Genomic DNA, 12,508 nt, shown 5'->3' with positions numbered 1-12,508 from the left:
ATGCTTGTGAGAAAAATGTAAAAGGTGAAAATGTTTTATCGTTTAGAGGACTCTGGACAATTAGACATAATGGGTTAATTGTGAACATTAGTTCAAAGGCAATGTTCCTCTTGGTGACCAGAAAAAAAAAGAAAACTATTAACGTGTGACTAGTCTTGTAAGGATTTACACAATGCACACTGGAATCCGAACCTTGTCCACAAAAAACATCATCAAAAAACAATAGCAAATATTGGGGTTAAAAACACAACAGTTAAAAGTACAAATTACACATATGCGACTCATTTGCAAAACACTGATTTGGTAAATGTAAGAGATGCTGTTATCAATAAAAATGACATTATATGTAAACATGCCATTTGTCAATAAATGCCATTTACAAAATAAAGTCAGTCAGAAATAGAACCCCACTTTCCAAATCCAGCTATCAATAAACACAGTAATAATGTGTGACTTCTTTATACAAGCATTTTGTATAAAAAGAAGGGACATCAACTAATTTACTAGCCGGGATATGGGGAAACTCCAATATCACCGAAATAAAAAATTTCTTAAGCAAAGTTATAACAAAGGACAATGATTAGACCCACAAGCCATTGACAAATTACCTTGAAATTTAAATGTACCACATACAAAGTTATACAGCAAAATAGGTAAACGTATAACTGAAAAGGCATAATTGAATCACCTGCATTTATATTTTTAAAGTAAGAAAGATGTCACATTCTTCATTTGACAGTTTATGAAAGCCATCATATTAATTCCTTTTAAGGGGATGAAAATAATATATATTTCAAAACACTACATCATGAATAAGAATGCAATATCTTTCAGAAAACAAATTTAAAGCATGATGAACAAAAGGTTTAGTTGTCCCCACAAAAATGGCAATATGTAACTAGTGAGACTACTAACTCCACAAATAGGTTTGAAATTAGCTAGCAGACTCAGGCTTGTGGTGCCTACACCAATTATCATGTACTAGCTATACTTTTAAATTTGACCTCTCAAACCAGCCAAGTTAATTTTTTCAGTTTTCAAAAGAAGATCATCATATAGAGATTCTATAAGCCGGCATGAATTTCAGAAAAATGAGCGGGGGTGTCAATATGTAATGTTATTTTGTGCCTTATCAAGCTACGTTTATTCCAGTGCATTTATTGTTTTAAGTACAATGAATGACAGGATTGGTTTCTTTTAGATCTTGCATCTAAGATATTCAAAACATTCATGAATTCTTATCAATCAATTAAAAATACACTCACGGGATAATGCTTTAACATTATTATATAGGTTGAAATGCCAATTTAGAAAACTGCCATCATTAACAAGAAAAGAGGAAAAAAGGAAATGTAAGTAGTCTTGAATATATAAATAGAGGAGCCAAAATAAACCCATCCTTAGCAAAAGCTGAGAAACAAATCACATAATTTGGGCCCGGATATAAACAATACTAAGACACAGACTTAGATAATTTCTCATTGGGTGATATATGCCATTTCTTTGCAGAGGAAAACAGGCACCCATATTTTAGAATGCATTTTATGGGGGACAAAATAAACCTTATGCACATCTCAGATAGAAGCAAAGCCCACATAAGTTTAAGTCAGAGAACATGCATGAAATATATGAAGATAAGTCGATTTAACTTTACAGAAAATCTAATCCAATGTTGGGAAAACAGAAGGCTCACCATGATAGAAAAACTATAGCACAGTAGCAGCGTAAAGACAGATGTAAAACCCATAAAGGAAACAATTTTATACAAGACAAGATAAATTGTATGAGAGAGTTTAAACATCCCGAAAATCAAGAAGAAAAGTAAAGTCCCTTTTAATCTGTTCTTTTTCTATGCTTTCACCGAAAACAGTTCCAGAAATGATTGTTGCAAAATCAACGGAAAGAACAGATTTTGTGATTTCCAAAAGCATTTCTTGCAATTAGGTTAATAGACATCTACAGCTGTAGGCTCATCATTTTCCAGTTTATAGGAGAATCGTCTGCAGCAAACGCTATTTAGAGAAATTCCACACCTGTTGACTCGGATTGGACTACATCTTCCCATTATTCGTTCCAACATTCTTCGAGCAGGTGCGCACGCTGTTTCCCCACCTGAGAAGCAGCACATGGAGTCCAAGCAGTTGATACCTGAACTTGCCTCAGTAAGCTGGAAAAAAAATTGAGCTATTAGAATACATGAAGACACAACAACTATGTAAAGAGAAGAATGAATACCAAGTACAAAAATGACATTGTTGTGTGTAAAAGGTTTGCCAGTTTGAAACAAACTAATCGTGAAATGTGTAGTCCAATATGTCGAACCACTACTTGAGTCACAAGAGACAAACAATGAAAAAAATATATAAGGGAACATGCAGCATGCGGGAAAGTTGTAATGAATGTTGGTTACAGTAGCTAAATCATGAGCTAGTTTCTTTTGGATCCTGCAACTTTGATGTCAGATTGAGTATAGTATGCATCTTAACTTGCAAGACAGTTGTAGCATCTTAGGACTCGTGGATATCTACTTCAATATGGGAACCTACGTGTGATATGGAAGTTTACAGGGTCTTAATCTTTGTTTTATTAGGTGAAATATTATTTATACCATCAGAGATTAATTTCTGTACATAATATTCACTTAGAAACACACTCAAAAAAGCATAGTTACCAATTAAAACCTAGGACCACTGGAATTCACAAGTTATGGTTAGCTTCGCAACTTATAACTCAAATAACAGCCATGCACATCATAACTCGCACATCAAATGGAATGCTCATAATCGCCCCCTTTGTGAGTGACAGATACAATTATCAATGTTGTATATAATGCTACATATACAATTACACATCCTATCACCTTTAAGACTATGAAACGCTACCATAAATATATTATTATTTAATGGTTTGAGGAAGTGTTATTTAATTATGCTGTGCTTTTAAGTGTGTTACCTATTGGTATACATATTGTAAGTTCATAAGCACTGCATTTCATGTGCAAGTTATGGTTTGCTAAGTATTATAGTGACCAAGCTACCCCAGGCTTATTTCTGACATAGTACTCCCACTTAGTGCAGGTAATGCTGAGTTGCATCACATTGTTAATTTGGTAATTTCTTCTTGTGGCTCTTAGTCAGCTCATACCACATTAAGGTTAAGAGCATGAATTATATGGATATTATTTGATTCTTTGTCTAATCTGTAATCTTAATTTTTTTCTGCATAGAAAATAAAATTGGAAAAGCTCATTCTCTTCTGGAGTTCATGGAGGGGCCAGCATTGTAATCAATGAGATCTTCTGATAATATCACTATTAAAAGAAATGCAGTACAGACTCTCAGGATAAGATCTTGACAGGAAGGAAAAGGATGTATGGTGGTTAAACCCAGAGAGCTTGCAAATCTCAAACCCTTCAAGTTGAAGTAATGGTTTTAAAAACAATTTCCAAAAAAGGTAGCTATACTGTACACAAATGAAACAGTTAAACTGGAGATTCTAACAAAAAGGGAGTTTGCCATGCCACTTCTGTTCACCCCTTCAACTTGGCAGACAAAACACTCAATAAACCCTGTAGTGAATGAGTACGTTCGCTTGGTAGGTTAGGATGGAATGCTCTTGGTACATAGTATATAGCAGAAGTAGCATTTGAAGCACTCCCAAACACTACCTGTTACTGTTGTACAGGACCAAAGAAACCTGTGTGCAGAAACGCAAGCACTGGCTGCACCTATACTTGTAGAAAAGGCTATCCTACTTGTGAGCAATTCAAAAACACTATAAACTGCATCTGCAAGAATGCAACTGGTGAACCGGTGCTAACTTTGTCAGTAAACTCTCCTCCCTTTGTGATTAGCACAGTTTACTGCGAGATCGATGGAGACTGGTGCTGCTGTACTATTAAAAGAGGAAGCATGATGTAAAGTACATTCTGACAACAGAAAGCCAGAAAAGGTTTTGCCTAAGAGAACAATTGTGCTTGGACTCCTAGCACAGAATGCAAAAGGTGAAGGCGATCAGATACCACTTAAATGTTTGGTAGGGTCCAACGCTAAAGGTCTTCACAGTACATGCCTGGATCTCAAAACATAATATCTACCCTATGTATAAAGTAGTTAAATCTTTTGCCATCAGCAGCTGGCACCTTTGTGACACCACTGAGCGTGGTATGCCTATATTGCTAAATATTATCCAGGACGAATCTCAGATCAGGAACATGAAGAAAGAGGTATTCATCAGAAAGATTTCTGTGGACTTATATTTGAAACTCAACTAAGGAGTAGTTTTGGCCGACTGACACTGGTAAAAGCTGCCTTAAAACCTTTTTTTTCCCAGTCGTACTGTAAAAAAAATATCCTGAATCATATCCCAAGTCTCCCAGCATCCGTCCAGCAGTTCACTGCTCTTTCTTATAAAGCTTTGTGCTGTATAAAAATATTTATATACATACTTGTACAAAGGAAAAAACGTGATATGGCCAGAACCAGTACTCCTTAACCCAGGAGTCTTTAATAGTATCCTTAGGGAAAAAAGTTAGGGCGTGTCCTCAACCCTGAGGAAAAATAGGATTCCATTAAAAAAATTACAAAAAGGTTGCAACACCTGTAAAGAACAAAAAAGTTCCAAAGTATATGCCTATGATGACAAACTAAAGAGAAAGTGAAAGGTCACATTTAAGAGGTGGCATTTGAGCCTTAGTTTTCACTTTTTGCAGAACAAAATCAATAGATAATGGGAAAGGATAATGTAGAGGACATGAGCAACAGAATAGGAAATTAAGGTGGGAACGAGGAAAGAGGACACACCAAGGAGCTTATTCTGTCATTTTGATACCCTGTGTTTATGTCACTTCTTTAGTCTGTATTCCACCACTTCAATTTGCTTCTTTTCCAGTCCACAGCAACGCAACAGGCTAGAAACTATCTTCTAAGGAAACCCAGTTATTCTTTTGCAAGGGCCAAGTTCTTTGCTCTGGTACCTCTTGTTTCTCTTCCTCTCTGTAGCTCTCCTAGCCATCCCAACTGCTCTGTCTGGAACACTGCCTCTTAGGCTTCTTTTTGTGTCTGACTTGCCAATCTATTTTTGCTTGTTGGGCCTTTCAGCCCCTCTGTTTCTTGGGACCACTATGGCCTTGGGTGTTTGGGACTCACGGAGACTGTTCCTTGGCACTGCCAGGGCCCATGCTTGGACCATTAGCAGCTCTATTCTGGCCTCCAATCTCTTTGGGCACCCTTCCACTCACCCAGTTTGGCTTCTGGCATCTATGATTTGCTATTTAATCTAGTTTTATTGTTATCAGAAGGTAAGCAACTTTTCCTTAGGTTGGATTATTTTGCCTGCAGATTCCCCACCTTATAAATGTCTAACGGGAGGTGGGACCGAGTTGTGAAAGCCAACCGAGGAAAGCATGCAAATTATTCATCACTTCTTATCTGTGCCACCGGGCAGTAACGCTTGGTAAAGGTATCCAGAATAAGGGGCCTCCCAGCAAATATCAGCCACCTTGGCACTCCTGGTCTATGCATTCATTGCTGCCATGAGCTTCAGAGAGTCTCTCAAACACTGACCAGAGGTTTATCTTGACCACATTTTAACAGGTCGGAATGTAAAGATTTACACTTAGTGAAACAGTATGCTTGGTCGCATATCAACATATCAGTTTTTCTTCGCTCACACCCCCACCCCCCAAAAAATATGTTAATGCTCCGATCTTGTCGGACTGATGTGGCATGAGACAAAGCTGCTAGGATCTCACTTGTGCAACTGTTCCCCTCCATGTAAAGGTGAGGAAGCGCAAAGAAAACTGAAAGTGTAATAGCCTGACTCAAGTGAAATGCATAACCACCTTTAGAAGAAAGGAAGGGAAAGTACGCAGAACCAGTTTGTTTGGGTAGAATACTGTAAACATTGGCTGGATTGAGGAAGCCCTCAACTCGCTCTAACCTGTGGGCCGAATGAACACATTATGTACCTTCAGTAATACTGTTTTTGATAGAGACTAACCACAGATGCCTCACCTTTGAATTCTCCCCCAGGCGTTAGACTGTATTCTGAAAGAAAGGATGCTCAAGTCCAGAGAGCCATCTTGTCTGGGTAGATGGTGGTGTAAGGCAGGTTGACAGACAAAGCCTGTAACTTGCTCACCCGCCACATTTAAGTTATGGTTACAAGGAATACTGTCAAGAGAACGGAGCTGAAGAGAGCAACTGTGGAGAGGCTCAAAAGACGCATACATGTGGAATGTGAGGACTAAATTTAAGTCACATTGGAGCATAACTCAGAAAAGGAGGAAACATGCTTTTACCCTTTGACGAATCGCATCACAACAGGTGATTTAAGTTACTGCTCATCTGGCAGACGTAAAAAGGCCGAAAGAGCAGATAGACACCATTTAACTGTGCATAGCAAGGACTTGCTGGGCAAAGAACAAAAACAGAACTTCGGACAGTTTGGAGTTTAGTGGGCCAATCTGCTTAACAGCACAGAAGGCCAAAAACATATTCCAACGGTCGGCGTATACAGATTTGGTTGAAGGATGGCTTGCTGGCAGAATGACATTCAGAACTTCGGATGGAATGTTGAAAGCAATCAACAGTCACTGCTGAATTTCCAAGCATGGAGGTGTAGATTGTGCAAGTCTGGTACAAAACCCTGCCCTGCTGCTCAGATGGGAGGTCCTCTGAAGGGATAAGTGCCCAGAGGACAGATGCTCATGCCCAGGAGTTTGGGATATTATAATCTCTGTCCCCAATCTGGGGCCACTAGGATGACTTGTCTCCTTCAGAACTCCAGAAAGGAAAGGTATCAGCTGTAAGGTGTACAGGAGTCCACAACTTTACTTGACACCAAGCGCGTCTCAGAGCGTGAGACGCCTGGGAAACTTCAGCATTGCATAAGTGCTGACATTATGGGTTCTTGGCAGCAGTGAAAAAAATCAAGGCAGGGGTTCTCCCCATTTGTGGGGAAGATCAGTACCACACCCAGATTTAACTGCATTCATGATCTGCAAGTTGTAGGCTGCTTAGTTAATCTGCCCTGGCATTCAGCGAACCTGCAGGTCATGCGTTGCCAGATAAATTCCATGACGGTCCAGCCATGTCCAGAGGTGCATGACTTTTTGTCTCTCCCAAAAACCATTGGACTGCATCCAAGCGTGTCTGTAGAAGGCACAGTAGTCATAACATCCCTACTGAGGAAGTAAGTCATGTTCAGTCCACAGTGGATGGTGAACCTGGCTGCATCATGGCTCTCCTGCGTGGACTGTGATTGGGACCATGGCCCACACAGTCCCATAATGCACGAGTGTAACTGTCTTAGAGGCAGCTGGCATTCACTGAACAAAACACCAAACTTGTAGAGGAGAAAACACTCTTGCTAAAGGCTTCTATTTTCTTTGATTCCCTGTTCAGAGGAACCAAGGGAAAACAGTTTGGGTTCACTCTACTGGCCAAAGCCTACACCACTAGACTTTGAGGAGTGGGCTACTAGGTGAGAAAGGCAGGGTTGCCTGGAACAAGGCGATGACATCTGGCAATCTGACCTTGTACGGGTGGACCTGAACAAGAACATATCTATAAGGGCCTCATTAAACTGTAACAGAGGCTCAGAGTGCATCTGTCAAAGGGTGCATAACCTCTGTCAGGATATTTGTTTTAACCTCCTGAGTGGGAAGGTGAAGATAAAAGACCTCCGCCGCCCTTCGCATAACTACAGTGAAGTAGGCATTGTCTTCAATGGCAGGTGCTGGTAGACAAACTAGACTAGATCTGGGGGAGGCATCCAATCCACTGGCGGGCTGGAAATCTTCGAATCAGTTATCCTCCAGGTACGGATGGGCAATCTCATCCCAAAAATCATAGCGCGCTTGTCTGAAAAGGTCATGCAGGACCTGAGCCCTTTCGGAAGGCAGAGGAACTGTGTCTAAATCAAAAGGATGGTAGAGGGGTTGCAGGTCAGACAAACGTAAAGCACAGTCTCAGTTGAGGTGGTGCACTCTTGACACCGGATAGAGCTGTGGATTGGCTATTGTGTCCAGAGTTGATGGCATCAGCATCAGTGAATCGTTTTCCGGTGTAGGTCATGGAACCTGGGAGGTAACTAGAACCATAACCGAAGTTAGTCTGAGCCTTGAGCAGATCTAGAGGGCCTGATTGGCCCAGAGGGCGGAACCCCTTTTGGGAAGCTTCTCGGCTCCTTGGGCCTTAAGGTGCGCAAGTCTGTAATGTGCAGAAAAAGGCATCACAACATTCCTTAGTTTGTAGCGGGGTCACTGATCGACCAAGAAATTCTAGCTACTGCGAGACCATGGCCAGAATTGACTCTGAAATGAACTAACTTCGGGAGCGTAACCTTGAGTCACAATGACTCGCACTTTCTAGGGGGTCCGAGAGTGGGATGGCAGGGCTAAGTACAGCTTGGACTTATTGCGCTTCTTTTTCGATTTCCACGAGGACTTGAGAAACGAAGGGAGCAGTCACGTGAGAGACCTCGGGAGCCGGACCTACATTTTGACCTCGATTGAGCCTGGTGTATAGCCTTGCAGTGCTTGAAGCGGTTAGCTTCTTAATCCTGAAGGGCCATTGGGCGCATCAAGGATCACTCACTGCTGAACTTGGAGTCTTGATCTGACCACAGGCAATCCAAATGTGGGTCAGTCACTGTCTTTGTTTGCGACATTACCCACAGGGTTTAAACTATGTACATTTGGGAGGTCACATTTCCCTTTAGCACTAAAGGTTGACAATTGAAAACAAGAAAAACTCTTGAAGAGATATGGGGTAGGTCTGGATCAGAGTCTGTTGGCGCGGAAGAAAGGAACTGATGTTGGCGCATTGGTGGAGCCTATATAGGTCTGTGCATGCCACATCTGGCAAGGAGCAATGTGTGTCACATCACCATGTAGAGGTACTGCTGAAGATTTTACGGTCACAGTTGGGGGGTTTTCAAAGGGTGAGGAATCTTTGGTTAAAAGTCTCCATCAGAAAAATCGTCATCAGAAAGACTGTCATGTGTGTCAAAACACAAATAGAATAACTGCATTAGCTCGAATGGTATTGCCACAAGAAAAGTCAAAGCTAAGTTTAAGCCCAAATGCAGAACAACAAAAGACATGTGTGGGAACATTTACAGAAGGTCTTTCAAGAAAGAAGCTTCCTATGGCATTCTGAATAGGGAAGGTAGGTCAGGGGCATAAAAAAGCAGACAACACAGCAAAGTGCCCCTTCATGGTAGAAACTGCCAAACCTACTTGAGCAAGGAACAATGCAGAAAGTCAAATACATGAACTCCGACAGTGCTTAAGCCTGTATCCTGGCATAAAAAGGCAAACTTGTCCTAGCCCACAAAGACTTGCCAGCCAGTTTTCAAGCTGCAGAGATCACTAGCTCTGGTGGTACACACATGTAGACTAAAAGCCCAAGGATTGAGGCAGAGGGTCGTCCATCCCTGCAGTGAAAGCGCATCTACTCTGTACAGGAGAGGAAGAAAAGGCAGAATAAGGAGGTCAAAAAGATTGGTGTACCAAATCCAACTTGCAATGAGTATCAGCTGCGTGCATACACTTGCGCTTTCTGTAGAATCCTTGGAATTGGACAGAACAAATAAAACAAAGCATGTGACCATCCCAGGAGGAAGGTAGTCCCCAGAGAAAAACATTATGAGATGTACAGGGTGAAGAAATGGAGGCATCGCCTGATAAAAAGCCCGGCAAATAGACTGATGCAGGAAAGCCTAAAATGGGAGAAGATCACTCTAGTCACATTGGGGTCTAGCTCCCATTCATGATCTTCCAGAGACAGTACTCAAGGTGTCGACCTTCATATACAGAGTGTCCGACAGATGAGCGGCCACCAGTTTAAAAAGTCATTCAGAACCCACAGCCACAAACGCAAGACCTCCCAGCACAGAGTCTAGGATCCCACACTACTCTGTCTGTTGAGGTAATGTACAGCTGTAGTATTATCTGAATGACACTGCACAGCATTGCTCGAGAAGGAGTGAAGGAACGCTTCCATTACTAAGGGAACAAGACAATTCCTGCACATTGATGTGAAGTTGTTGCTTGATGGTGCACAAAGGCCTCGCGTAGTCAAGTCTCCAAGAAAAACATGCCACTCCGACAAGGAGGCTTCCCTGACAACTGTAGCTTGTGGCTTGTGGCTTCGAAGAACAGATTGGAGGATGAACTGTGAGGTCGTAGAGCACATCCACCAAACGAGTTATGCAAGAACTGAGTGAAGGATCTACCACGAGCTGAAAGGCTCCGCTGATGCTGAAACACTGCCATCGGACGGGCTCAAACCAGTTTGGGGCAACATGCCTTTACCAGCCAATCCTCCATGCACAGAAATACCTGGATTCCTGACCTTTTGAAGGAAGCTGCCACCTCAGGTAGCCCCTAAGTGAAGATTGCGGAGCAGTCTTAAGAATAAAAAGCAGTGTTGGGACGGAGTTAATAGTTGGAAGGATTGGCAGAAGGCAACAGGTATTGTGGGAACCCAGAGACTCCACTCAATACAGAATGGTCAGGATCAGGAGAACCTGAATAGGGACAGAGTCTTGAATTAAAAAAAAAACTGAGCGCCTGAAGTCCAGTATGGACCCTATGCCTTGGTGTTTCCCGTGACAAGATAGCAGAGGGAAAATAATCCTGTGCCACTCACCTCTATGGGCACCAATGACTTGTATGCTCCTTTGGCAGCAAAGCTAGTACTTCCACCTCCCAGACCAAGGAGGGTGCTGTGGTTTGTTTCCTCATGAATCAGAGATGTTCCGGAGGAGGAAAAAAATAAGGGTGGGGATATTTCCTCTTGGTCAACAGAGTCCAATGGTTCAAAAAAAGGGAGATCCTCTTACCAACAGGAACCAATGGTGGAGGTAGGACAAATCAAAGTGGCTTTGAAAAAACATAACTACTGGAAGGAGTAGGAGGGGACTGGAGTTGTTTCAGAAGTCTCTAATATCCACCTTTCCAGTAAAAGTAGTTGAAGAATTGCTAAGGCGTTTGTCTGGGAAAGTTTCCGCTGTCAGGAACGTTGTCCGCCAGAAAGCCTGAAAGAGACTGTTTTGCTTTTGGAACCCTTTGCCATGGAGACAAGTTCCAGGAAATTCAGTGTAGAATGTCTGAGCTTGAAGTGCTCCAAGGAGGAACCTGCTTTACACTGAAGAATATCTCACCATCAAATGGCATATCCATTAGGGCAGCCCTGACACCCGCAGATAATTCAGGGGGGAGAATGCAGGCATGCCTGTATAGGTAAAATAGTGGGCCTAATGTAAGTGGAGTCTACTCCACAATTCGGAATCTATTTTGAAATGCCAAGAATGTATTCAACCAATTTACAAAATGGGCCTTTTTGTGATACCGAAAGCTAATTGCAGTCAGTATTGTCATTTTCCTACAGGGCTTTGGCACACTTGTCCAAGAAGGCATCTGGTATTGGGGATGTGTAGGGAAAGTGCAGAAACAAAAACATTGTGCCCCAAAGAGTGAAGGTGTTAGGAGTTGCGATCTGGTGTTATTGTAGGGAAGACATTGGGATTCAGTATCACTGAAGATGCTTGAATCACCAAGTTCTTTGGAGACTTTTGAATAAGAAGGTGTAGACCTGTTTCACCAGGCAATCGTCCTGTGAACAGCAAACTCAAAAATGCGTTTCTACAGGTACCCAGCAATAGTTCCAGCAGAACCTTGTTAAAAGATGAAAGAGGTTCCCAGGTTGCAATAGATAGCTGCATAATTTCTTTAGGAATGCTCTGAAGAATGTAAGGGAAATTGAAGCATGCAAGAGCTTTATCCACACAGCCCATGAATGAGCAAACGTCCTCAAAAAAGGAGCCTGAAGGATAGAGAATAACCATTATAGCCTTGGGACCATGGGCATTCTGAAGGTCTAAGGACTAGCATTTGTATGATAAGAGGCAAGGAGGTGATCAGGCTTCAAATTATCTTCCTCTGTGCATAGCAAACCCAGGTTCAGCATATCAAGCACAACAGTCTCTCGATCAATCAATCACTGCATTTCTAAAGCGCGCTACATACCCGTGAGGGTCTCAAGGCGCTGGGGGGGGGCAAGGGGGGGCTACTACTGATCGAAGAGCCAGGTCTTGAGAAGTCTTCTGAAGGCCAGCAGGTCCTGGGTCTGTCATAGGTTGGTAGGGAGAGAGTTCCAGGTTTTGGCGGCGAGGTAGGAGAAGGATCTGCCGCCGGCGGTGGTCTTCCGGATGCGAGGAACTGAGGCGAGGGCGCGGCTGGCAGAGCGGAGGCTGCGGGTGGGGGTGTGGAAGCTGAGTCGGTAATTGAGGTATGTAGGTCCGGTGTTGTATAGTGCTTTGTGTGCGTGGATGAGGAGTTTGAAGGTGATCCTCTTGTTGACGGGGAGCCAGTGTAGGCTTCTCAGATGGGGGGTGATGTGACTGCGTCTGGGGATGTTTAGGATCAGTCATGCAGAGGTGTTCTGGATTCGTTGTAGTCGTCTCAGGAGCTTGGTTGTTGTTCTGAGTAGAGGGCGCT

At 42.5% G+C, this 12,508-nt stretch overlaps 1 protein-coding gene across 1 annotated transcript in view; it reads right to left on the bottom strand.

Moving 5' to 3' along the window:
• ATP11B (ATPase phospholipid transporting 11B (putative)) overlaps window positions 1–12,508 on the bottom strand; it is a 602,728-nt gene that overhangs the window by 66,125 nt on the left and 524,095 nt on the right. The window contains exon 29 of the mRNA XM_078665453.1: window positions 2,034–2,167. Coding sequence (XP_078521579.1) covers window positions 2,034–2,167 — 134 coding nt within the window. The remainder of the gene's footprint in view (window positions 1–2,033; window positions 2,168–12,508) is intronic.

This window comes from Lissotriton helveticus, chromosome 11 (genome assembly GCF_964261635.1).
Source record: "Lissotriton helveticus chromosome 11, aLisHel1.1, whole genome shotgun sequence".
In the NCBI taxonomy this organism is placed as follows: Eukaryota; Metazoa; Chordata; class Amphibia; order Caudata; family Salamandridae; genus Lissotriton; species Lissotriton helveticus.
This window is presented reverse-complemented; position numbering and strand designations above follow the sequence as displayed.